This window comes from Macaca nemestrina, chromosome 15 (genome assembly GCF_043159975.1).
Source record: "Macaca nemestrina isolate mMacNem1 chromosome 15, mMacNem.hap1, whole genome shotgun sequence".
Classification (NCBI taxonomy): Eukaryota; Metazoa; Chordata; class Mammalia; order Primates; family Cercopithecidae; genus Macaca; species Macaca nemestrina.
In genome coordinates this window covers 96,803,944-96,830,771 of record NC_092139.1, presented here as the reverse complement: position 1 = coordinate 96,830,771, position 26,828 = coordinate 96,803,944, and the positions used below count along the sequence as shown (strand labels likewise).

Below are 26,828 nucleotides of genomic sequence, written 5' to 3'. Positions count from 1 at the left end.
GGGAGCTCCAAGAACCCTCCAGCTCAATCAGGAACCTCCGGGAAGGCTTAGTCTATGTCCGGCCTGGCCGCCTCTTCAGGACAGGCAAAGGTCCTATTCAATTCCTGTGCACTCACTTTATACGTGGCCCATGCCAGGCACTGGGGATGTGGGAGTAACGGTGGCAGGATGCGGGTCAACCTAGCCAGGTGGTAGCACCCAGAGGGCTGCAGGCAGAGCAGTGACTTGCCGGCCACTGCCAAGGCCATGTATGAGAGACAAAGCCGGTGTGGGCAGGGGGTTCAAACAGAGGGAGGGTGAGGTTCAGGGGATCCAGGCAGGGGCTGAGAGAGTGGAGGAGGCAGCCACACAGTTGGCTGGGCATGCAGGATGGGCTGGCAGGAGGTGGGGGTTGCCGGGACTCCCAGGAGTGGGGGTGGCTGGGTGGTGGATGTGGGTGGATTTGCAGTGGTTAGCCCTTGGATTCTGAATCTGCAAAGTAAAGTTCAGACTTAGCACCATACCTGGAGCCTGGTTACGATGAAAGAGATGAGTGTGGAGCGTGCCCAGCCCTGGATGGTAGAAGAGACCAAGGAGCCCAGGAAGGGCCTGGGCTAAAACCTCAGTCTGTTTGTAGGCTATTTTAAAATTTTATATTTAGAGGCAGGATCTTGCTCTGTCACCTAAGCTGGAGTGCAGTGGCAGGATCACAGCTCACTGCAGACCTGAACTCCTGGGCTCAAGCAATCCTCCTGTCTCAGCCTCCTGAGTAGCCAGGACTACAGGTGTGCACCACCATGCCCAGCTAATTTTTAAACTTTTTTTTTAGATAGGGTCTTGCTATGTTGCCCAGACTAGTCTTGAATTCCTGGCCCCAAGCAATCCTCCTGCCTTGGCCTCCCAAAGTGCTCAGATTACAGGTGTGAGCCACCGTGCCTGGCCCATTTTTAGGCTATTTTGTTGTCAACCTCTGGCAAGTGTCCCCTCTCTGGCTCCTCTTCCTGGGAGACAGGGCTGTGAATAACCATGGATGGGGAAAAAATATGTATGCTGGGGACAATGGGACCTATGAGGGGGAAGCAGAGGCAGTCCAGCTCCATGGGGTCCATAGGGAGGGGAGGGGAGGGAGCCCCAGCCTCTCTATCTTTCTATCTGGGAGGAGCTGGGGCTGAGACTGGCTTCCGCCAGCCTCACAGCATCCCAGCTTTCTGAACAGGCTCCCAGGGACATCCTCAGCCAGCACTCTGCAGGGGAAAGACCCCTGGCTGCAGTCAGACTGACCAGGTTTGAGCCTGGCTCCTCAGCTCACAGACTGCTCCCCTGGACAAGGCATTCCCCTCTCTGAGCCTCAGTTTCTGCATCTGGGCCTTCTGTACCATGATGTGATGGCTCCTGTGGCGGGGGTGGGGGGGGGTATGCCTTGCAGCGCCCAGCACGGAGCAGCTTTCCTTCCCCTTGTCCTGATTATTGCAGGAGGGTCTGGGGCAGGGGGATGCCACAGAACTCAGGTCGGCACCCTGGGGAAAAACCTGGCCACAATACTTGTTTGCTGTGTGACCTTATGTGAGACCCACACCCTCTGTGAGCTTCACTTTCATCATCCGGACAGTGGGGCTGATCTGTCTGCAGGAAGCCTCAAGAGGCAGGGTGTCATGGGGGTTACTGCAGCAGCCCCACTGTCAGCAGAGTCCACCAGCCCAGGTACTCAGGGGGTCAGGCCCAGGCCCAGAAAAGCTGATTGTGGGGCTCAGCCCACCCTCCTGACATGGCCCTGGCATTGCGCCCACCCCTGCCTGGCCCACTTGGTGCATTCTGGCCTTGGTTCTTCCTCACCCATTGTTTCTGATAAGCCCTATTGTTTCTGATGAAAGGGGGCCAGGTGATAGCCTCCGCCAGCCCCACCTCCTGAGGCCTGGGGGCACAGAAGCTTGCTCAGACAGGTCCCGATCCTGGCTCTCACCTGCTGAGTAACCTCGGGCCAGTCCCATCACCTCTCTGAGCCTCAGTTTCTCCATCTGTAAAATGGAGCCCATTCTAGCCCCTTCTCCACAGGTTGCCATGGACATCAAATGAGACAATCCTCATTTGTCACAAAGTGAACATCCCCATTCTGCAGAAAACCAGGGCCCAGCGCTGTGAAGTCCTTCACTAGAGCCCACCAGCCTCACAGAGACTCAAGGTCCGTTTCTTGACTGTGAAGTGGGGTCTCAGAGGCAGGAGGCCATGGAATCCTCAGCATGGGGTGGGTGGTGGGGGCGCAGGACGGGAGCCCAAGACATTTGTGGAGCATCTACCATGAGCCAATCATGAGTGCTACTTCTTCATGCTGGGTGACTTCCAGATAAAGCCAAAGTTCAGAGAGGAGAAGGGACTTGCCCCAAGTCACACAGCAGAGTGCAGCTGATTTAGGGCTGGATTCCGGAATGGCAAGTGTTCCCTCTCCCCATTCCCAGAGTTTTCTGGAATAGTGGAAGCATCCACTCACCCACCTCCCTTTCCTCCACAGTCTCCAACATTTCATCCCAGCAATACCCAGGGAGGCAGACTCTTATCATCCTGACCACTTCCCAGGCGAGGACACTGAGGCTGAATGTGGGGGAGCCTGGGCTGCTGCGGGCACACACAGCAGCTTGGTGCCTTTTAGTGATGGTGCCTTTCCCTCCGAGTGGGCAGAAGAAGAATGCCTCCTGGAGTGCAGCACCCCCAAGCCCAGGGCCCTTGCACAATGACTTGCACAAGGCACGGGAAGTCCCCGGCCCAAGGCCATGCAGCTGGTGTGCGGCAAAGCTGGCAAAGCTGGCCCGGCCCAGGAAGCCTCAGGTATCCCATACCCACGCTGGGACCTGAAGGCCCCACAGAGGGAGCTGGCCTGGCTCCATTGCCTGGCTCATGCCCCTGCCTTAGCATCAGCAGAGCCCCCAGCCCTTGGCCTAGCTCCTGGAGTCACGGCCTCCAGCAGCTAGATTCAAGGGCATGGGTGCTGTCCCCACTTGTCCTCTCCCTCACCTGCTCCTTGAAAGCCCCAGAGACCAGGAAGGTCTGCCCTTGGGAGGGGAGCCAGGGACAGAATGGCCTTTGTCTGGGGAGGCCCTGCCTGGGCCCAGGCGGCCCCCATGCCCCGGGGATTCGGCCCTCCCCTCCACGGCTCCTCTGTGATCTCCTTGGCAGCCGCCCCTCCTGGCTGGCCCTCCTGCCCCTCGGCCCCACCTGCCTTCCCCTCTCCCTCCCACCAGCGACAAGAGGGTGCTATTCCTGGCTCCCCTTCAAACGTCTGTCCACCGCTCCAGCTTCCCACATCGGCCCTGTGGCTGCCTCTCTGCAGGGGTGTTTGGCATGGGGTGTCTTGGCACACCCTCTAGCCACTTGGTTTCTCCTCGACTTCACTGGGTACTCCTCTACCCCATGTCAGAACCTGCCAGACCTCTCCCCACTGCGTGGTGAGTTTTGAACACCATCCTCATGGCTGTGTGCCTCTGGGCACTCCACTCCACCTCAGTTACCCTATCTGTGAACTGGGCTGTTGAGGGTCCCCAGGAGGTGAAGTGCGCAAATCTCCCAAGAAACACCTGTGAGCTATGGCTTCTGAAAGCACCATGTTCCTTCGAGTCAGAGGCTACATTTTCACACATTTGTGTTTCTGGAATTGGGGTACGTCCTGAGACTGACGTTCTCGTTCATGTGCTGCTTTGGGGGCCGTGAATGCTTCTGTCCCTTGAGCTGTCTCTGAGCCTGGTTCTCAGGATGATTCTGGGCCAGCCCATCCTCTTTAGCGCCATGCTTGAAAACACAGCTCTTGGTGTTCAATAATCTGCTGCTCATGGGTTCAGCCAGGCAGTGAGGGTGGGAGGGGTCTGGGCTGCTCAGCAGTGGGGCAGGTGCCTGGAGGAGAGGAGAGGGTTCTGCAGGGGAGAGTGTGGCCAGGTTCCTGGGAGGCCCAGGCTGCCTCCTCTGTGTCCCTGCAGGGTGCTCAGCCCCGAGCCACTCAGAGGTACACACAGTGAAGGCAGGTGGAGTGAGAGAAGTCCTTGAGCCTGGGACACGCTCCGCACACAAGGGGCCCAGCCAAGCCCTCGCATCCCTGGAGCCTGGGGAGCGGGTGGAGACCACAGCCTGGCAGACAGACAGAGGTGTGTGCCCCTCCCCTTCCTGAGCTCAGTTTCCTCATCTGCAGGATAGGTAAAACCATTCTTACCTCTCTGACCCATGAACTGACTAAAATGGTTCTCTGCTTCCCTGTAATGTCTGTTACCGTGTCACACGGAAATGTCTGGATGGGCTTTCCCCGAGTGTGGAGGAAAGACTTAGGATGGCATGACTTAAAATGTGAGCTATGCAGCATGTATAAAATTCTTCTGGGGGTCCTGAGAGTCTCCCAAGAGGCAAGCGGTCACCATGGGGGGCAGTGGTGGACAACAAGCACTGACTGTGTTTGAGCCGGGCTCTGTGCAGCTAGCCCCAGCAGGCACAGTACTGTGCATGACTCTCTAACAGTTCACGGCTCCATGCACCTGCAGGGAGGCACCTGGCCTGCTGTCGCGGGGCTCTGGGAGCCAGCCGGGCAGTCCTACCTTCCTCGCAGCTCATTCCCGAGTGCCCAGGGCAGCACCTCCACTCACGGGCAGTCACTGTCTTGTACATCACCTTGTATGTGGGTCTCACCACAGTTCTGTAGCTGAAAGAGTCCCCAGGTGGCCCAGCTGAGACAGGGTCCTCCACGACCTCTCCCACTGCCCTGAATACCCATGGGAACAAACCCAGAACCCCCAGGATCCTCTGCTGCCTCCAGCTCCCTTTGGAGGCTCTCTCCTCCTGCATTTTGGGATTCAGCCCTTCCATTCCCCCACCACCTTGCCACAGGGATCAGAGATTGGATACCAGCTGGACAGGAAGACCCTGCAGGTTGGGCTGGCCTGAGCCCAGCAGTGAATACTCACTGAGTAAAGGAATGCAAGCAATGGTGTATCCCTCCCCCAGGAAGCCCTCCAGTGTGCTTCAACAGCACAGGGGATAGGCTGAGAATGGTGTCAGCTGATGCTACCTTTGCTCCACCCACCCTGGGGTCCAGTCTTCCCCTACACTCCCCATGGAGTCCCCTGACCAGGCCTTTGCCCAAACTGTGCCTCCACCTAGAATGCCATCAGCTCCTTCTCCACCTCATTTACCTGCTCCCCGGACAGCTCATGGGCCAGGGGCAGTTCTGCAGCACTCGCTGAAGGTAGGTGCCATTCTGCACATGGCATGAGATGGTGCGGGTCACCACATAGGAGCACCAGTTCCTGAAACAGACCCAAAGAGAGGATACTCAGGTACCATGCAGGGTCCCCTGCCGGGGACTCTGGGAGGATGGGTGAGGATGTCCGTGTTCTCTTCAAGAGCCCTGAATCCCCAGGCAGAGACCCCCTGAGCTTGCAAAGTCATTTGGGCCCAAATGGCTGGTGGGAATCTCTGTGGCTGAGGGGTGGATGTCATGGCCCTGGGGGTGGGGCCGTGCTGAGCACTCCTGGTAGGTCTTGAGGAATGAACGGCAGGGGAAAGATGGAAGTGGGCCATCTTCCCCTGAGCTCTCCCTCCCCAGCTTCTCTCCTCTCCAACTTTGACCCATCCAGGCCACTATCACTGCCTGGCTCTTGCCTGGACAACTGCAGAGAGTGGCCTCTCCATCTGCTCCTCGGTCCCTCCCTAGAGGGAATGTCACAGAATGGAAACCTGCCTACATCCTTGCCTTGCCTACCCAACTCCCCAGCCCTCAGGATTTCCTGTGCCCACACCTGCCACAGGCCTTTGCTGGTGCTGGGCCCTCTGCCTGCTTCTCCCTGTGGCACTTCCTACCTTCAAAGCCCGGATGTGACATGGCCTATTCCTTCCATCCTTTCCCATTTCCACCCTGCCCTGAGCAATTCCAGTGGTGTCCTGCCCTGGCTCCCGCAGCATCTGCACACCTGTCACGCTGAATTAAGCCGCCAATTCGTGCCTGCCCACTCCGCCAGCATGCAAGAGGAGAGGCCCTGTCTCACTCATCCCCATGTCCCCTCTGTGGGACGGCTCGGTTGTGTAATCAATGCCCCAAGCCCAGAGGACTGACTTCTCCAAATACCAACTAATAATCAGAATGCACTGCACATATTGAGCACTTACTGTATGCTAAGGGTATTCACACTATCTTCTAATGGTGAGGGAGGAAGGTAGGAAGGTACCCCCACCCTATTTTTACAGAGGGGAAACTGAGGCTTGGGGAGGTGAAGACAACTGCTCATGTCACAGCTGGTGCATAGAGGAGCCAGATTTGAGCCCAGCAACATGGATGGCCTAGCCCAGCCTCTGACTCCATCCCAGAGTCTCAGCTTCCGTCTCCTCATCTCCTTGAGCCACGGTCTGTGGCTCTGTGAAGACCCTGGCCTGGGAACCTGCTGACCCCAGGCTTGAGGGCAGGAAGAAAGTCTGGGAGGGGTGGGGGACCCAGGCTGAGAAGGGTCACCTGAAACCTTCCCTCCTTCTCCAGCCCCTGTGAAAAGCACAGGGCCTGTGACCCTGTGCAGGGCTGAGGGCTGCTGAGCACCTGGAATGTCCCAGCCATCACAGAGATTCCCATGCCAAGCATAGTGCGGTCCCGGCTCGCTGCAGCCCTGCCCCCACCCCAGACCACCAGAAGGAGAAGCTCCTGGGCCAGGACCAGGCAACTAACTCAATTTAGGGCCCTGTGGAATTCCCTTCATCTGTCTGTGCCACACCAGAATCAGTGCCGGAAGAGGAAACAACCTAGGTACAGCCCTGGAGGTGGGCTGGGAGAAGGGATGGTTCGGTTTGGCCCATGAAGCAGGAGAAGCTCCACAGAGCCCTCGGCCAGCCATCCCATGCAGACGTGACAGGTGCCTGCTGTGGCACCAACAGAAATGGCACACAACTGGGAACAGCCTAAACAGCTATGGAGCCACCAGACACGGGAAACCAGATGCTGTAACAAAGCCCGAGGTCTCCACGTGCTGACCTGAGACCCAGTTATCACCCCTGGTTACAGGGAGAAAAAAAGCAAAGACCAATGGATATACAGTGATTGCATTTCTATTACATTAAGAGAGAGACAGAAAGTCAACTATTTATACATGCGGGCACATGTACAGATATGTGCATACAAAGTGAGAAAAAGATGATGCTCTTTTCTCAAACTGCCACCTCTGGGAGCAAGGAGGGCTTTCCATCTGCTCTGTCTCCTACACAAACCATAGCTATGTTTATCATGCTTGCTGCACGCCAGGAGCTGTGCCCAGAGCCTTCTACGTGTTAGCTCAGTTGATTCTCATACTCTATTAAAAAGCCACTTTAGGCCGGACACGGTGGCTCATGCCTGTAATCCCACCACTTTGGCAGGCCGAGATGGTGGATCACCTGAGGTTAGGAGTTTGACCAGCCTGGGCAATATAGTGAAACCCTGTCTCTACTAAAAATATAAAAAATTAGCCGGGTGTGGTGGTGGGCGCCTGTAATCCCAGCTACTCAGGAGGCTGAGGCAGGAGAATTGCTTGAATCTGGGAGGCGGAGGTGGCAGTAAGCTGAGATCGTACCATTGCATTCCAGCCTGGGCAACAGAGCGAGACTCTGTCTCAAAACAAACAAACAAACAAAACCCAGCCACTATACAGATGGGAAGACTGAGACCCTGGGGACTAGGACTTGCCCCAGGAACCCACGATGGGCAACACAGTCAGGGTTGGAACTCAAGTCCCTCTGGCTCCAGAGCTCGCACTCTCAACCCCCGGCTACAAGTGTTTCTCCTAATGAGTAGGTGAAGATTTCAGCCCTTTTGGAGGCTAAGGCAAGGAGGATCGCTTGAGGCCAAGAGTTCAAGACCAGCCTGGGCAACATGGTGAGAACCCCATCTCTATAAAAAAATTTTTTACAACTAAAAAAAAGGTCGGGCGCAGTGGCTCATGCCTGTAATCCCAGCACTTTGGCAGGCCAAGGCAGGTGGATCACTTGAAGATCAGGATTTCAAGACCAGCCTAGGCAACATGGCAAAACCCCGTCTCTACTAAAAATACAAAAGTTAGCTGGGCGTCATAATGTGCACCTGTAATCTCAGCTACTTAGGAGGCTGAAGCAGGAGAATCGTTTGAACCCGGGAGACAGAGGTTGCAGTAAGCCCAGATGGCACCACTGCACTCCAGCCTGGATGGCAGAGCGAGACTCTGTCTCAAAACAGAAAACCAACCAAGAAACAAAAAAACCAGAGCTGTGGTTTTGAACCTGTTAGGGTTGAATATGGAGGGGGGGCAAAAGCCCCTTTAGAAAATTGCTATGAATCGTGGCTCCTCTCCAGAAATATGCATAAAACTTGGTGTATAGGTTAAGGGGATTCAGAGGCTCCTTGGAGCCTATGTGACACTCACTAGGCTGGCCCAGGGGCTTCACGAGTGAAAGAGGGAGGGAAGAAGAGGACAATCTGGGCAGAGGACACTCGGAAGCTCTGGAGACAGGAAAGGGCCCCTGGACACAGAATGAATGCACTATGCCAGTGAGCAGACAATCGCAAGCACACAGTACCTGCGCACACAAATGCACGCACACACATGAACTCACAGGCACACAGGGGCAAATATGCATTGCAATGAGCACGTGCACACAGACACACATAGGCATATGTACACACAATGCATGGACACACGCATGCTCATGCACACGCACACAGATCCACACAAACACAGATACATACATGCACACACATGTGCACATAGGGCAAATACGCACTGCAGTGAGCACATGCACACAGACACACATAGGCATATGTACACACAATGCATGGACACACGCACGCTCATGCACACGCACACAGATCCACACAAACACAGATACATACACGCACACACATGTGCACATAGGGCAAATACGCACTGCAGTGAGCACGTGCACACAGACACACATAGGCATATGTGCACACAATGCATGGATACACGGGCCTCCATGTGCACACACAGATCCACATAAACACACAGCTACATACCCGCACACAAACGCACACAGACAGGCTAAGGCAAATCCAGCAGGACACTTAATCACAGAAATGACCGTCCTCCCTGCACACAAATCCACACCTGCAGATACAGGGCTCTGTGCCCTCATACATTCACACACACACACACTCATCGGCTCTGTCACACGGACACAGACAGACCAAAGCAGGCCCAGAAGGGCACACAGTCACAGTCAAATCTCCTCCCTGCAAATGCGTTCACATTTGCACACACACTGACACACCCGCACATGCACACACACACACGCATGCCGTCTCACATGGACGCAGATAGGCTGAAGTTGTGATCTCTGGACATGTCCACACAGGGCCCTGCAGTGCACATGTGGGCACACATGTACACACACACATACACTCCTCTCACATGTACACAAACAGGTGAAGGCAGGCCCAGCAGGGCACTGTTGGCCATCTTACCACACATATCTATACAGGCACGCACAGAGCCATCTGCCCTCACACACACACGTGGACAACAGCCCTCACATGCCCTGTCCCCAGACTAGGCCGGGAGAGGTGGGCCTGTGATGGTCCACAATAGCCAGAGCTGTCCTTCCTTTTACCAGGGGGGAGCTAGAGAAAAAAAAAAAACCAATATTTTTCCTGCTTCCTTAATTAAAATCTCCACCATTGGTGCGTGAGTGCAGTCACAGCTACTTTGGAGGCTGAGGTGAGAGGATCGCTTCAGCTCAGGAGTTTGAGGTTGCAATGAGCTATAATCATGCCACTGCACTACAGCCTGGGCAATAGAGTGACACATCGTCTCTTAAAAAAAAATCTTGGCTGGGTGTAGTGGCTCAGGCGTGTAATCCCAACACTTTGGGAGGCTGAGGCTGGCGGATCACCTGAGGTCGGGAGTTTGAGACCAGCCTGACCAACATGGAGAAACCCCGTCTCTACTAAAAATACAAAATTAGTCAGGCGTTGTGGCTCATGCCTGTAATCCCAGCTACTCGGGAGGCCGAGGCAGGAGAATCGCTTGAACCCAGGAGGCAGAGGTTGCAGTGAGCCGAGATCGTGCCATTGCACTCCAGCCTGGGCAACAGGAGTGAGACTCCATCTCAAAAAAAATAAAAATAAAAAAAAATAACCATGTAGGTCCCTGCCTGGTTGCCACAATCTGGACTGTGCTTGAATCCTCTCTTTAGGAGACATGGAGCTGGTGGCCGGCTAGCCAGACCTTTTGGACAGGAGAGGATACTCATGCCAGGTGGAGTTCAAGTTCAGCCCCTTGCCCCCTCCACCTGGGGATCACTAATAACCACCCCATCCCCCAGCTTGAGGACCCCAGCCCCAGGACTCCTAGCATCAGCCTGAGCTCCTCCACAGGGTCCTAGCCTGGCCCTGCCACCCTCCTGCTCCCCTATCCACCTTCCAGAGGTAGCAGGAGGCTCTTTCTAAAGTGCAGACCTAAGGTTGCCAACACCCACTGTGGGGTTCGCAGCTCACCATGACTCCCTATAGCCCTGCAAGCACCGTTTTCACTTTTTTTTTTTTTTTTTTAGATGGAGTCTCGCTCTGTCGCCCAGGCTCGAGTGAAGTGGCACAATCTCGGCTTACTGCAACCACCACCTTCCAGGTTCAAGTAATTCTCCTGCCTCAGCCTCCCAAGTAGCTGGGATTATAGGCACTTGCCACCACGCCCGGCTAATTTTTGCATTTTTAGTAGAGACGGAGTTTCGCCATATTGGCCAGGCTGGTCTCAAACTCCTGACTTCAGGTGATCCGCCTGCCTCGGCCTCCCGAAGTGCTGGGATTACGGGCGTGAGACACCTCGCCCGGCCTGTCCTTCACTTTTTATTCTGTTAGCCTCTCATGCACACTCATGCAGCCCCTTCTCCCATCTCTGATCTTAGCATATGAAGGTCCCTCTGCCTGGAAAACCCCTCCCTCTTGCCCCAGCAAATTCTTATTCATCCTTTGGGTCTCAGCCCTCAGGCCCACACAGGAGTTGGCCATCACCCATTAGCCACTCACAATAGCCCTGGGCTTTACTCACGAAGGTGCTGGAGGAGGGCATGAGCTGAGACCAAGTTTGTGTAGGGCTCAGCCTGAGGACGCTCAGTGATGTTTGTTGAATGACTGAATGATGGAGAATAGGCAGCAGCTCTGGGCAGAACAGTCGGGACCCAAGATGGGTTCCACAGATGAAGTGACCCATCCCCATGTGCTCCATTCCTGCAGCCCCTGGGGGCTTCCTTCCCTGGGGTGTTGTCATTGATAAGCTGCCCAAGAGCTGGATGAGGCTGGGCAGTGGGGTGGGTGAGGGCAGGGGCTGGGAAGAGGTGGCACTTCCCTCCTGGGCCCACCACTTCTGCCCACTCAGCACCTCCAGGTCCCCAGAGGCCCCCAGGAGGGGAGAAACAGGCCAGACCAGCTCAGCCTGGCACCGGCCACCCCCACAAGGGCCCCCCACCTACACCCACACTCCACCCCCTGCCACGAGGGGCCCAGGGGACTTTGTCTACGTAGGGCCCAGGGCTGCGATCCGGAACAGTGATAGGGGCTAATTGCAGGAGGCAGCCAAGCGGGCCTGGGGCCAAGGGCCATGATGAAAAAGAGAAGAAAGAAAGGACCAGGCGGGTGGGGGTGCTGTGATGAGAGCCAGAGCCCCGCAGTGGGGGCGAAGTTCCAGCCCTGGCTCTACTGCTTCCTAAGTTGGTGACCTTGGACAAGGCCCTGACCCTTTCTGGACCTCATTTTGTCCATCTGCACATGGGGACAGCAGAATTTCCTCCAGTGGGGTAAGCTTCACTCAAAACCCTTAGCACAGCACTAACAGCTATTGTTCATTCCTGTTCCTGGACTGAGGGGCTCAGGCCCACACATGGGCGCCACACCCAGCAGCTGTGGTCCAGGGGCTTCCCTGGGGCTTGGGGACACCAGCACAGTACCTTCTTCACAAGGTCTTCCCCTTGGAATAGGGATTATCAGGTTCTACATTTTACAGAGGGGGAAACTGAGGCTCCAAGAGAAAGCACCTACCCGGGTTACTCCTGTGGGCATCAGCTGGGATTGGAGCCCCCTAGAGAGAGGCTGGGGCAGATCCCTTCCATTTTAGAGCCCTCCATTCTCCCTTATCCTAGGATTTGCCTAAAGGAGGTCGGCACTGCAGGGGCGAGAGGTCTGGGCTGGTGAAAGCTTGAATCCTCAGCTGAAATGCTGAGATAAGTGGTTAAAGGACGCGGGCTCCAGGCTTGGAAGGACCTCAGCAGGGCAGGAAGCAGCTCCAGGAGCAGAGGCAAGCCAAGGCAGCTCTGCATAGCCCTTGGGCACCCCGGTTCCGGGGGTCTCCAAGTGTCACCACATTCCTGGGGCTGGGGGCGGCCCCCTGGATGCCTTCCCAGGCCAACCCCTCCCCAGGACAAAGCCTCTTTTCTGCCTCTGGTCCCTTGGCTGCCAAGGGGTGCCTGGGGTGCTGGGGTGTGGGTGGCAGGATGGCTGACAGGGCATGACATCCCCATGCTGTCTCCAGCAACGCGGGGATGGGGCCACAAGTGGAGGTCCTGGTAGGCCACAGACTCCTCAAGCTCCAGGTCCCTACCCCCATGTGACATGACTGATAGCAGGAACCACTGCAGGTAAGGCCCGGTACTGGCCCTTCCCATGAGGAAAGAAGGAAACTGAGAGCAAAACTGAGACCTAGGGCCAGGAAGTAACCCACTTGAGGTCATACATCAAGCCTGTACCAGCACGGAATTCTGTCTCCATTTTGTCCAAGCCTGGAGCCCCTAACTCCTAATCATGACTACAAACCTTTCCTGGTGCCCCCAAGCCAACAATCTCTTTCCCTCTTCCAGGAGGGCTGCTGGATAGAAAAAGCCACTGGATTTGGAAATTGACTGGTCTGGATTGAGGTGCCACTTTTCCTCTGTAGGCCTCAGCCTCCTTATCTGTACAATGGGTGCAATAGTATTGCCAACAGGGCTTTTGGAATGCTCAGGCTACTGTGATGGGCTTCTGTCAACACATGGAGTGACAGTCTCCAGTGACCACCAGATACCTGGTTATAGCCACCATCCTGCTCCCACTCAGGAGACCCTGGAAGGTGAGGAGCCCAGGCTGGGAAACCCTGTCTTGAACTGACTGCAGGGCAGTCTGGGCCTTAAGCTGTGCTACCATCATCCTGAGCCTGACAGTGGGATTTCTGAGTTAATAGTCTTTCTCCTCTTAGCATCTGGGATTCTGGCGGCCCACATCCATGCTCTGGGCAGGTCATGTTCCCTCTCTGAGCCTCATCTTCCTCCACTAAGAAACAGAATCATAAAAAGCACACCTTCAAGCAGCTGGGAAGATTCTGGAGCTGATGAATGCAGGTAATGGGGCCGACTCAGGCTAACTGTGGTCTGCACACGATAGGTGGTGGCTGTGACATCCACCACACGTCCACCCCTGTCTCAGACAACTGCTCTTCTGGCCTCTGATGCTTCAACCACCTCCATCCTCCAGCCCTGCCCATGTCAACCGCTCTTGCTAGCCCAGCAGGGGCATGCTGGCCCCTGACCACTGGGAAAGGAGAATTTCTGAAAAGAATTAAAGAATTGAGGCCGTAGGGGGTGGGGGGCCGTGCAGGCCTTTGAAAGGGATGAAAAGGCCTGGAGAGGCCTGGCTACTCCACATTGTCTGCCTTGGACAACGGCGGCTGGCCTTTAAGAGGGGACCCTGGCAGGGGTTGCAGTCAGGACAGAGGCCAGGGCAGGTTCAAACACTGTCATCAAGGACAGAAAGGCAGATTTGCAACCCAGCTCTTCAATGAATAGCCCATGAGTCTAAAAGATGATGCCAATTCTCTAGGATCTCGGTTTGCTTCTCTGTTGAATGGGGACAGTTTTCCCTACCTCATTCAGTCCTTGAAGGATTGATGAGGACACTATATACAATAATGGGCCCCACCATGTCAGGTTCTGGGAGCTCCTCCGTAAAGGCCAGCGGGGAGGAAGTTCCCAGCCACTAGGAGAGCAGCAGGAAGATGGTGCTCCCTCTTTTCTCTGCCCAAAATGCCAGGTCCCTGGGGAGCCTCCACACTGACCCACTGGGCTGTGAGACTCCACCCCAATCCCTCCTCCGAGGGAGATAAATGGCCTGGGTACAAAACAAAAACAAAAACAAACAACAAACAAACCAAAAACAGGAACAGAGTAAAGGGGAGGGGGGTCCACGAAGGGTCGGCTACGGCTACGGGGTGTCATGGGCCTTTCCCAAGTGCAGGGGGAGGGGCCCTAGGGACAGGAGGACAGAAGGGCCAGGGCTTCGCCCTCGTTGCGCCCCTTCCTCCTCCTCTCCGGCTCCGGGGTTGAAAGGGAGGGAGTAGGGGAGACAGGCAGCTCCAACACATGGAGTAGGGGACCCCGCACTCGCCGGAGCCTCAGCCGGACCCTGCCCTCACCCGGGCCGGCACTGAGCCTAGGGACTGGATCGCTCTCCCGATCCCGGCCCTGCCCGGAGGTGGGGACGTGTGCGCGCCGGGACCCCAGGCCAGCGGGGTGCATAGGCGCGGGGAGCCCTTACCTGCGTCCGGAGAACGGGGCTGCCCCGATGCTCCACGCAGCGCCGCCTCTCGGGAGCAGGAGCCCGAGGCAGAGCAGCGCCCAAGCCCGCGGGCCGCCCATGCTGCACCAGGCGCCCTCCGCGCGCGGCCCCTCGCTGTCGCCGCCCCTAGCCTGTCCTCCCCGCTCGCCTGCCCGCGCCGCCAGCCGCCCCGGACGCGCGGAGCCCGGTTCCCAGCGCCGCGGCCGGAGGGCGGGCAGGAGGCGGGCGGGGGCTGGGGCGCTCGCTCCCGGCCTCGCCCGGCCCCTCGGCGAGGCCCCCCGCCCCCTGCGCCGTCGCTGCCAACCCGGAAGGAGCCCGGAGGGGCCCGGGCGCCCCAGCCAGGAGGCCCGCCAGGTGTCCACCTGAGCCCCACACCCTGCGCCGCGGGGCCCTTTTGGGGGCGGGGTGCCAGCTCCGGGGTGTCCTCCCACTAGTTGTAGACTGGGAAACAGGCCCGGGCCACGGTCCCTGACGCAACCGGGACCCGAACCCGCCTCGCCTGAGTGAATGATATCAGCGACTCATCCTTTTTTAACACCTTTGCAGGATCCAGCCCTCCAAGGAAAGCTTCCTGAGCAGTGCGTGCCATGTGTACTGGGCAACTCACGGCGGCCACTTCGCATCCTGTCTCAAGTGAATCTTCAAACCACTCTGCTGGAACTGGGTGCAATATTCCCATTTTACAGAAGAGAAAACTGAGGCCCAGACACTCACAGTCTCCCTAGAAGGAGATCTGGGTGGACCCCATCAATGCAGGGTCTGTTCTTATTCTCATTTTACAGGTGGAGAAACTGAGCCACAGAGAGGCGCTGTCATTTACCTGAAGCACCATGGCAGGAGTTTGGCAGAGCCAGGATTTGTACCCAGATCACCTGACTTTGGAGAGTACCAGCTCTTAACCACAGCACTTTGGTCAAAGCCTTGATTTCACCATATGTAACAAGGTAAGAATTGGTGTTGTGTGGTTTCCTCATCTGGGGTACATGGATGGGCTTCTGGGGGAAGGGCTCCGCATCCCACAAAGGTATATATAAGCGTAGTGTGTGTGTGTGCAGGGGTACATGTTTGTGTGGTATGTTAGAGAGGACCCAGACTCCCATTTCCCAGGACAGTCTCTAACCCCACCTTCTGCCTGCATCGATGGACAGTAATTAGGCCTGGGCTGGGGAAGCCCTTGCCCAGCTTGGCTCTTTCCTGTTATGGCTTGTCCAGACCCATGGTCCCTTCTAGAAACACTCCCCAGAAAGGATCTGCCAGTCACTGGATTGCCCCTCCTGGACTCACCAGGGGCAGGCAGCATAGGCCACCATAGGCAGGCAGGCAGGATGGGGATCCATCACCAGTGTGTCCACATAGAGAAAGCTGATGCCGTCTCAAGGGACAGGTAGTGAGAGCTGTTTTCAAACCCTGCCTCTACTACTTCTGCTCCAGTTAGCTCAGGTAAGTCCTGCCCCTCTCGGAGCCTCAGTGTTTCTTTTGCAGGGAGGACAGTTGTACATTCCTTACAGGAGTGTGGGAAGGATTGAGATATGGTAATGGCCTGTTGCCCCCTCTCCTCTACTACACATGGTCCCCCAAGAGCTCCCACTCCCTCCAATGACATCACCATGGTGCCAATGTTGCCCCCTTGGGGAGCTGTTGCCCTTCTTTTCACATGAAATTTTGGGGCATCTCCTGTGCCATCTCTCTGACCTCCAAGAAACGCAGCTTCATACCTCTCTGGTTAGCCCTTGTTTTTGACACAGTTAGATCAATGACTTAACACCTTGGATAATTCATCACTCCTGAGGAGCCATGCCCCCAAGAGGATGCCAGACCTGTCTGAAACCCCTATCAAGGGACCCAGATAAAAACCCAACACCCCACGGGGTGCTTTGAGCTGTTTAGGAAGCTCAAACATGCAGCTGTTTAACACATAGCTGTTTAGGAAGGAGAAGCACTGGATAATGTCTTAGAGGGACTGAGAGGTGTCTGGGATGCCAGATGGGTGCCAGAGAATGAGGAGGCACTGCTAGGTCTGTTTGCAACATGTCCAAGATGCTCCTGCGATTAATGGCATCCACATTTCTTTTTTCTTTTTTTTTTTTTTTTTTGAGACAGAGTCTCGCTCTGTTGCCCAGGCTGCAGTGCAGTGGCGCATCTCAGCTCACTGGAAGCTCCGCCTCCTGAGTTCACGCCATTCTCCTGCCTCAGCCTCCTGAGTAGCTGGGACTACAGGCGCCTGCCACCACGCCTGGCTAATTTTTTATATTTTTAGTAGAGATGGGGTTTTGCCATGTTAGCCAGGATGGTCTCGATCTCCTGACCTCGTGATCCGCCTGTCTCAGCCTCCCAAAGTGCTGGGATTACAGGTGTGAGCCACCGCGCCTGGCCTATGGCATCCACGTTTCTTAACCAATGCCATCAAACTAGTGGCAGACTCAGGCCTCTGCAGAATTTTCCCAGCAAGAGACTATCCTGGTAAAAGCTGTTCTCAACATTTTCACATCAGAGAGGGGCCGGTCCTTGCTGAGCCTGGGATTCCCAGGTCCAGGGTATTTGTTTATCACTAAAGACTGACTTTGTGGCTGTGTGACCTAATGGTTACCACCCCACAAGCCCTGTGACCCACAGGCCTGGGTGTCAATTCCAGAGCAACCTCTGGGAGCTGTGTGACCTGAGACAAGTCACTTCCGTTCTCTGAGTCTCATTTCTTTGCCTGAAAAAACAAGCCATGGGCTTTTTTTTTTTTTTTTTTTTGAGACAGGGTCTCACATTGTCACCCAGGCTGGAGTGCAGTAGCTCATTGCAGCCTCAACCTCCTGGGCTCAAGTGATTCTCCTGCCTCAGCCTCCTGATTAGCTAGGACTACAGGTGTGTGACAGCACATCTGGCTCATTTTTAATATTTTTTGTAGAAACGGGGTCTTGCTCTGTTGCTCAGGCTGGTCTCAAACTCCTGGCCTCAAGCAACCCTCCCACATGGGACTTTTTAAGGTCCCTCTGGCTTAAGATTCTGAGCTTCTGGGAAAGTGTGAAAGCTTCAGGCCTCCCTTTGGTGGCCCTGGGGCACAGCTGAAGCCCCCATTTAAGGGCTCACTTTCCTGTTGGATGACAGCCTGCTTTCTGGTCAGTTGAGTGGAAAGACAGGAAATGCCGTGGGGGTCTGGGGTTTTGATTATTTGAGGTTTCAATGTTTGCTGAAACTGAGAGGAGAGGGGCCAGCTGGCTTGAGGTCTCAGGGCCTGTCCCTGTGGCGGGGCCTCCCCCCTGGGGGCCTGGTCCTTTCCACTGCCAAGACCAGACCACAACCTCCAGTAACGACAGCAGCTTCCGTTCCCCAGTGCTGACTGTGTGCCAGGCGCTGTGCTAAGCATTTTGCTTATATTGTCTGCTGCGATCCTCTCTGCCACCCGGAAGGCAGCCTTATTGTCCCCAGGTGTGGGGCTCATGGCTAGTGAGTGATGGGTGCCTGCCTATGAGTTTACCCACCAGACCACACTGCCACCCACCAGCTGAGCCCTGAAGTGGGGCTTCTTTGGGGTAAGAGATAACTTGGCTCACATATGGGGTCCCATCTTGGGACTGATGAGGCCAGAGAGAATGCATTGACACATACCCAGACCTGGACCCACACCCATGGGGACCACACGGGGACACACACAGACACCCTCCCAGGGCAGGCCATGGGATCCGGGAAACACAGCCTGTCTGGGGCGGATTCACTGACGCATCCACCCTGGCCTAGTCCAAACAGGAAATGTTTTATCCTCTTAACAAACAACCTGGGCTGCAGCCTCCTTCCCCTGTGAAGTCCCTCGGGGCCGTAGCTGAGGGACTCTCTCCTCCTGCTGTGTCCTACAGGACTGTCTCTCCAGGTTGGGTGTGCCCTATCGTATCAGCCCTGTGCACACACTAGCTCGTGTGAGCCCAGGTACTCTTCCCATATCGTGCCTGTTCCATAGGTGAGGGAGCAGCCCGAGGGGTGCCCAGAGCCCATGGCCGCAGCCCCCAGGGGTCCAGGCCTGACGGCCAAGGCAGCGCCTGGACACCATGAAAGGGAAGGGACTGTGTAAGGCCACAGCCTTCAAAGCTGCTGACCAGACAAAGGACAGGGTCCAAGAGCAATGGCTGCTCTCTGCGCTTTTGATCGGGGGTTTGGCCCTCCTGTCCCTGGCTCTCAGAGCTGGGAGCACCCTGCAGGGCCAGGGTCGGGGGCACTGGGAGACCTGGACAGCCTGCAGCTGCCCGGCCAAGTTATTTATGCTCCATGGAGCTGCCCTTCTCATTCAACCAGCTCTTTCTTTCCCCAGAAAGCTGGGACTGGGGCTGGAAGGGAGTAGTGGGAGGAAGGAAGCTGGCAGAAAATCATAAATTAGGGCTGGGGAGGGCCTTCCTGTCCTCCTCTGGAATCTCCCGTTTTGCATCTTTGAGGTGGGTGCAGGGAGAGGACAACAGAATGACAGGGCCGGACATGAGCGAACACGGCAAGACAGGGCACCTCTTGTTGGAGTGAGGAGACCTAGATGTTCTGTGTGATCTAGAGAGAGTCCCTTCTCTCGGAACCTCAGTTTCTCCATCTGGAAAACGGGGGTGACGTGAGGACTTGGGGACTTTCCTGCAACTGTGCTTTGTTGACTGTGCAGGAGTGGACAAATGAGAGGCTTTCTCCTTAGCAATGTTTGTTCCCCCTTCCCCTCCTCTGGCAATTTCTCCAAATCCTCCCCTTTCTGACCCCCAACCTCTGCCCTACTTGCCTTCTCTCAGGTCCCTTCCTCTGCTTCTCTTTCATCTCCTCTTGCAAAAATGGAAGAACAATATCTCCATATGCAGCATCCACCCAACTAGGGGGTAGAGGGAAGAGCTGTTGGCTCGTTCATACTATAGTGTGAATGACTGATATGTTTAAGGTTTAATGTTGGGAGGAGGGGGAGTTAGCAGGGCTTCCTGCCATTTAAACCCTAAATCATTGGTAGTGGAACTTCCTGGCTGGTGAGGGAAATGTTTGGTGACCAGAGCCTGGCAACATGGCCTAAGACCTTCTGTGTGGGAAGCTGTCCATCTCCCAGCCCAGTGAGGTGAAGCCCACTCCCGGCTGGATGCATCTGAAAAGGCAGCTGTGAGTCCCTGTGGTTGGACAGATCTGGCAGGAGGGAAGGGCAGACCAGAGAAGCCCCTCAGAGCAGAGGCCCTGGAGCTGCCCACCAGCCCTGCCAGTCCCGGGTGGCACCTGCTGGGTCATGAGCATGTGGGCCCACCCCACTTGACAGCCCCAGGATGAATGGGGAGGTGGTGGTGGTGCTGAGAAGCAGGAGGAGAATGAGAGTGGTGGGGAGACAGAAGGATTCAGAGACAGAGACAGAGAGACATAGTGAGAGACTCTCAGAAGAGGACAGTGTGCCAGGTAGCCAGAAAGAAAGGGAGACAAAGTGATCTAGAGAGATGTCTTCATCTTTCATAGAAGGAGACAGATGGAAAGACAGAAAGACAGACTCAGAAAGAGGGACTCTTTGGGAAGAGGATCCTAGGTGGTTGGTCTCAGCTCCGGTAGGAGCCTGGCAGAGGGAGCAGGACTGGGGCACCAGCCCTCCACCATCCCGAGCCTCATCTGTTCTCAGCACTGCACAGACTCTGGCCTCCCTCAGACCCCCATCCCATGCCAAGGGTGGGGAGCCTGTCCTTCCTCCATCGCCCACCCAGGCATCTGGCAATGGCTGCCTGTGGGCTCTGGGCTGCCTGGGGCTGGAATATATCATGCTTGGGTAGCCCCGTTAGACAGAGCCCTGGGGCCCAGGGGGAATGGATTCCTAACCTGAGGCTTGGTCCTGGGACTCTTAGGTGGATGGACAGCTATATAGGGGGAGGGGGACCTGACTACAGATTGTCCCTGCCCCACCATCCGGTCAGCCCTGCAGGGCTAAGTCTGGGTCCTCTTTCCCTGTGTCCATTCCTTGGCTCCATCCCATCCAGCCTCCGCCCCCTTATGGAATGTGGCATTGGTCTCTTTGATGGCCTCTTGCCTCCTCTCTGATGCTTTCAGTCCTGCAGGATCTTCCCAAAGGCAAATGGAGCCAAGCAACCCTGGGAGGAAAACCTTCCAGTCTTCCTGCTCCCCTTAGGCTGAGAACTGAAGGGGGCCCAGCTTGCTTGTCCTCCCAGTGTCCCCAGACCCTGGGACAGACCCCCAGGCCCTGAGTAGGCTTGGGATGTCTCAGTTCCCTAGCCCACCCTGTGCTCTCCGTCTGTCTGCAGGGCTTTCCTGTTCTGTCCCCTCTGCCTGCCAATGCCCGCTCACCCTGCCTGAGCTCACCCTTCAGTCTCACCTCAGAAATCACCCCCACTCCACCTCTAGAAGGATGTTTCACACCCCCAGCACTGGGTCGTGTGTCCGCTGGGGTTCAGCACTCACAGCATTCTGGGCTGGGGACATCTGTTGATTTGTGTGGTGCCCCTGAAGTATCATAAATAGGCATAGGTGCTGAGGCCTTTTTTATAACCTTTCTAAGAAGCTGTACAAGATACATCTGGGTGCACAACAATTTCTGTTTTTTTGTTTTGTTTTGTTTTATTTTGTTTTAGACAAAGTCTTGCTCTGTCACCCAGGCTGGAATGCGGTGACGCAATCTTGGCTCACTGTAACCTCCGCCTCTGGGGTTCAAGCGATTCTCGTGCCTTAGCCTCCTAAGTAGCTAGGATTTCAGACATGCACCACCATGCCTGGCTAATTTTTGTATTTTCAATAGAGACAAGGTTTCGCCATGTTGGCCAGGCCAGTCTTGAACTCCTGACCTCAGGTGATTCACCCGCCTCGGCCTCCCAAAGTGCTGGGATTACACTGTGAGCCACTGTGCCAGGCCACAATTTCTTTATAGAACAAAAACAAGCTGACTCTTGAACAACATGGGTTTAAACTGATGAGTCCATTTATATGGGGATTTTCTTCCACCCCTGTCACCCCTTGAGACAGCAAGACCACCCACTCCTCTTCCTCTTCCTCCTCCTCCTCAGCCTACTCAACATGAAGACATGGATGAAGACCTATTTCCATCCTAAAAGCACAAATTTACTGAATTGTTACTGAATGCTTTTTTTTTTTTTTTTTTTTTTTTGAGATGGAGTTTTGCTCTTGTTGCTCAGGTTGGAGTGCAGTGAGTGGCGTGATCTCAGCTCACCGCAACCCGCCTTCCGGATTCAAGCAATTCTCCTGCCTCAGCCTCCCAAGTAGCTGGGATTACAGGCATGTGCCACCATGCTGGGCTAATTTTGTATTTTTAGTAGAGATGGGGTTTCTCCATGTTGGTCAGGCTGGTCTTGAACTCCTGACCTCAGGTGATCCACCTGCCTCGGCCTCCCAAAGTGCTGGGATTACAGGTGTGAGCCACCACGCCCAGCCTTAATGGACTGTTTATGTGATCAGTAAGCTCCTGGTCAGCAGTAGACTATAGTGGTAAAGTTTTTGGGGAGTCAAAAGTTATGTGCACATTTTTGAGTGTGCATGAGGGGGATCAGTGCCTTAATCCCCATATTGTTCAAATGTCAACTGTAATATGATTAATTGGGGAAAATTTTGCAATGTCTAAATCAGATAAAAATGCTAATTTTCTCCACATATAAAGAGCTTTTACACATCAATAACATTTGGTCAATGACTCAATAGCTAAATCAATAAAAGTTGTGAACAGACGACTAACTCAGAATGAAAAGGCTTCACTCAAAAGAAAAGCAATGCACTTGCATATGGTGGCTCACACCTATGATCCCAGCACTTAGGCAGGCCATGGCAGGATGATTACTTGAGACCAGGAGTTCAAGACCAGTCTGTGCAACATAGTAAGACCCCTATCTCTACAAAAAATTTAAAAATTAGCTGGTTGTGGTGGTGCACACCTGAGTAAGATCGTTTCTTTAAAAAAAAAAAAAAAAAAAGAAGAAGAAAGAGAAAAAAAAGAATTCAAATGAAAGTCACAATGCAAAGCTGATGGTAAGGACTTAACATTTTTGATAAAATGAGTTGGCAAGGGTATGGGGAAAATGTCACCTTTGTGTGTGCCCTCTTTGGAACACAGTTGGTAAATATATAAAACTGAAAAATGTATATACCCTTTTGACCCAGCAATTTTACACTGAGGAAGTTTCTTACAGGCATATTTGCAAAGAACACAAGGAAATTAACTGCAGTAGTATCTGTAGTAGCAAAAGACTGGAAGCAACCTAATTGCCCATTGCAGGAGACTGGTGAATTAAGGTACATCAGCCTGGGCAACATAGCGAGATCCCATCTCTACACAAAATACAAAAATTAGCTGGGCGTGGTGGCACGTGCCTGGGGAGGCTGAGGTGGGAGGACTGCTTGAGCGCAGGCCGTCGGGGCTGTAGTGAGCTATGACTGCATCACTGCACTCCAGCCTGGGTGACAGAGTGAGACCCTGTCTAATAAAAAAAAAGAAAAATTAAATACATCCATCAGTGGAATACTACATTGCTGTTAAAAAAGAAAGAGAGGCTAAACAAAATGTAGTATATGTATACAACAGAATATTAACCATAAATAAAGGAACAAAGCACTGATACAAAGCTACAACATGGAGGAAACTTGGAAACATTATGCTAAGTGAAAGAAGCCAGACATGAAAGGCCATATATTGTATTCATAAGAGATACCCACACTAGGCAAATCCATAGATACAGAAGACAAATTATTGGTTGCCAGCGACTGAGGGCAAGGGATGTGGGCGTGTCCACTCATGGGTGTGGGATTTCTTTTTAGGGTGATGAAAGTATCCTGCAATCAGGTAGTGGTGATGATTGCCCCGCTCTGAATATACTAGAACCACTGAATTGTACACATTAAAGGGTAAGTTTTTTGACATGTGAATTATATGTACATAAAGATGAGGTAGATCTAAGTGTTTTGATATGGAACTAGTTTCCAAGATCACCTGTTAAGTGAAGAAAGTTAGTACAGCTGTAAGTAAAGGATGCTGCCATTTAGGGGAAAATTGCAGGAATATACACCCATCAATATTAATATTTGAATTATGCATTCACTTTCTCTAGAAGGATTCACAAGAAACTGACTGCTTTCAGGAAAGTGAACTGACGGACCAAGGGTGTTAGGTTTGTTTGTTTGGTTTTTTTTTTTTCTTCTTGAGTTGAAGTCTTGCTCTGTCACCCAGGCTGGAGTGCAGCGGCACAATCTCGGCTCACTGCAACCTCTGTCCCCCGAGTTCAAGCGATTCTCCTGCCTCAGCCTCCTGAGTAGCTGGGACTACAGGGGCACGCCACTGTGCGGGACTAATTTTTGTATTTTTAGTAGAGACAGGGTTTTACCATGTTGGCCAGGCTGGTCTCCAACTCCTGACCTCAAGCGATCCGCCCACCTTGGCCTCGGGTGTTAGTTTTCATTATGAATCTCTTTGCACTGTTTGACAAAAATTTAGTGCCAAAAAGTATGCATGGCACAGGCACCCTTTGCCCTAAAAATGAAGTGTGTATGTGTCTATGTGTCTGTGTCTGTATATGTTTCTGTGTGTGTCTGTGTGTGTGTCTGTGGTGTGTGTGTGTCTCTGTGGTGTGTGTGTGTGTGGTTTGCATGTAAAACAGCAGCCCTTGCCATTCCAGGCTCCAGGAGCTGTTGTCTGCAGCCTGGGAGTGCTCCTGAGTGCTGTGTGGAGGTTTCCATGTAGGTTTCCACCTCCAGGAAGAAAGATGGGGCAGAGGAACCACAAGTGTCAGGGCTAACTGAGGAGCTCCTCTGTATGGGGCCCCAGCCCCAGCCCTGGGAGTCTTTGAGGGTGGCTCCTAAGGGAGATGACCCCCTCCATGCTCTCCCAGGAGGAACCCAGTGTCCTTGTCCTCAGCAGGCATGGCCCAGGGCTCCCAGTTGCTAGGGACACACCTGAGTGGAGGCTATTCAGGGCTGTGAGTAGGGGAGATAGGGGCCTGAACAGAGGGAAGGGCCTGTCCCAGGAGGTGGGCTGGCAGGTGGCCAGGGTTACCCCCATCCCGGGCCTGCCCTATGTCTGCAAGCTGGGGCCTCACAAAGCCAAAGTTGGCTGTGTCCTGTGTCCTTCCTTGACCCCTTGGAGGGAGGAAAAGGAAGAGAGGGGGAAGGAAAGACAGAGAGACAGACAGTAGTACCAGGAGGGAGACACACACACACACACACACACACAGAAGGAGACAGTGTTAGAGACAGAGATAAAGGGGTGACCACTGACCCGCTTTCCACTGTGTCAGCCCCGAGCCTTTATCTATGTGACTACATGCATTATCACAGCTGCCCCCAGAGGAGGGATCTGGCACAGGAAAGGGAGGCCAGCGAGGGTGGCAAACTGTTGCACAGCTAGCAGCAGCCAGATTCAAACTCTGGCTGCAGAACGCTAGGGCAGTCGCCAGAACAGTGCAGGTCCAGAACTGGCCCAGGGACCCTGCACTGTCCCCTTTCCCTCCTGACAGGCACCCCTTGGCCCATGTGGGCTGCCTATGCCCAGCCCTGGTGGGACATTCCCAGGGGCACAGCTGACCTGTCTTGGACTCCTCTGGCAAGAGAAGGGTGGCCTGGTGTCAAAGAGGGGCCCAACATGGGGCTAACATTGTAGGGCCTGTAGGCCCAGCTTGGCCAGGAAAATGTTTCAATCCTGCCTGTCCCTGAGTAAGACACTGAGTGACCTTGGCCAAATTGCTTCCCCTCTCTGAGCCTCAATGTGTTCACCTGGAAAATGGGGTAGGGCACTTGTCTTAGGACAAGTTGTTATGAGGAATATCTAAATGAGGCATGTGGATTTCTTTGCCCAGTGCCTGGCACAGACTGATCAGGAAATAGTCCCTAGGTTGTATCCAAAGCATATTGCATATAGTCTGCAGAGTGAGGAATCTTGAGCAGGCTGGAGATGCAAGGCTTGGGACAGCAAGAAGGGTCAGCCTTTGGCAAAGAGGATATTGGGGAAAGAATCTGAGGTTTTCTTTTCTTTTTTTTTTGAGACAGAGTCTTGCTCTGTCACCCAGGCTGGAGTGCAATGGTGCAATCTCAGCTCACTGCAACCTCTGCCTCCTGGGTTCAAGCTATTCTCCTGCCTCAGCCTCCTGAGTAGCTGGGATTACAGGCACCCACCTCATGGCTCCTTAATTTTTGTATTTTTGTAGAGGCGGGGTTTTGCCATGTTGGCTAGGCTGGTCATGAACTCCTGACCTCAAGTGATCCACACACCTCGGCCTCCCAAAGTACTGGGATAACAGGCATGAGCCACCATACCCAACCAGAATCTGAGGTTTTCTAAAGGCCCTTTGCTACCAACTGTCACCTGAAATGCTTCTATTAGCCAGTCTTAAAATCCCTAAAGCAAAGAAAACTCATGTTAAAATTCAAAACTCTTCTCTAGGAGGAATGTATTTACAGAAGACTAGACTGAATCATTCATTCATTTACTGCCCTTTTGTCTTGCTTTGGTCCTCTAAGTACTGTGCCTGCAATTAGAAATCTCCACCACTGGGAGGCGTCTTAGTTTTGCACCTGCACAGAGATGCGATTTCCCCCCCTTACCCCCGCCCCACCCAACACACACCCTCCTGGATGCCAGCTCTGATCCACTCCTACAAGTTGCTTTTTAGAATAAAAAGGGATAGAGAGGCTAGAGAGACAGTCTTTAGATTAGTGGAGAAGAGTGCTGTGATCAGTTCACAATGTCTGTACTTGGTGAAGGAGTGGAAAGTAGATTCTGTGCCAGGCATTCTGCCGCCTCTAGACTGTGCTTCTGAGTAGACAAGTATGTTTTTCTATTTCATAGTACTTTTTAGAATAAGTGGAACTCTTTTTAAAACACTTGAACCTACATAATAGAACTATCAATCACTGTGTAAGGAGGAATGCTTGTAGGAATTATTTTTGCAATAGAGAAAATATAATTTGAGATTGGATACTTACACAGAGAGAGATTTTAAAAGGCAAACACTGGCCAGGGGGTGGTGGTTCACACCTGTAATACCAGCACTTTGGGAGGCTGAGACAGGAGGATCACTTGAGCTCAGGAGTTTGAGACCAGCCTGGGCAATGTAGCAAGACCCTAGCCCTAAAAAACATTTTATAATGAGCCAGGCATGGTGGCCTGTAGTCCTAGCTACTGATGCAGGAGGATCACTTGAGCCCAGTAGTTCGAGGTGACAGTAAGGCATGATCATACCACTGCACTCCAGCCTGGGTGACAGAGCAAGACCCTGTCTTTGTAATATAAAATTAAAAAAAAAAAAATTTAGGTGCAGCCTTTCTCACTAATCATGAATGGTCAAGAATTCCTGATTTTTTTTTTTTTACAATGATT

The 26,828-nt window shown here is 53.9% G+C and overlaps 2 protein-coding genes across 6 annotated transcripts in view; both read right to left on the bottom strand.

The window, feature by feature from the left end:
* The window catches only part of LOC105487273 (EMI domain containing 1), a 65,443-nt gene that overhangs the window by 38,332 nt on the left and 283 nt on the right, over positions 1-26,828 (bottom strand). For 3 of the 5 annotated variants that reach the window (XM_071080353.1, XM_071080354.1, XM_071080355.1), the window contains exons 2-3: positions 5,142-5,255; positions 4,548-4,651 (exon numbers count right to left, since the gene is read on the bottom strand). In XM_071080353.1, coding sequence (XP_070936454.1) covers positions 4,548-4,651; positions 5,142-5,255 — 218 coding nt within the window. Of the gene's footprint in view, positions 1-4,547; positions 4,652-5,141; positions 5,256-14,512; positions 14,721-26,828 lie in introns of those variants that run through there. The other 2 variants (XM_011750719.2, XM_011750718.2) reach the window with 1 other exon arrangement.
* Positions 5,142-26,828, bottom strand: part of LOC105487277 (kringle containing transmembrane protein 1) — a 143,176-nt gene continuing 121,489 nt past the window's right edge. Inside the window, exon 11 of the transcript XR_011614047.1 lies at positions 5,142-5,255. The gene's annotated coding sequence lies outside the window, so the exon portion shown is untranslated. The remainder of the gene's footprint in view (positions 5,256-26,828) is intronic.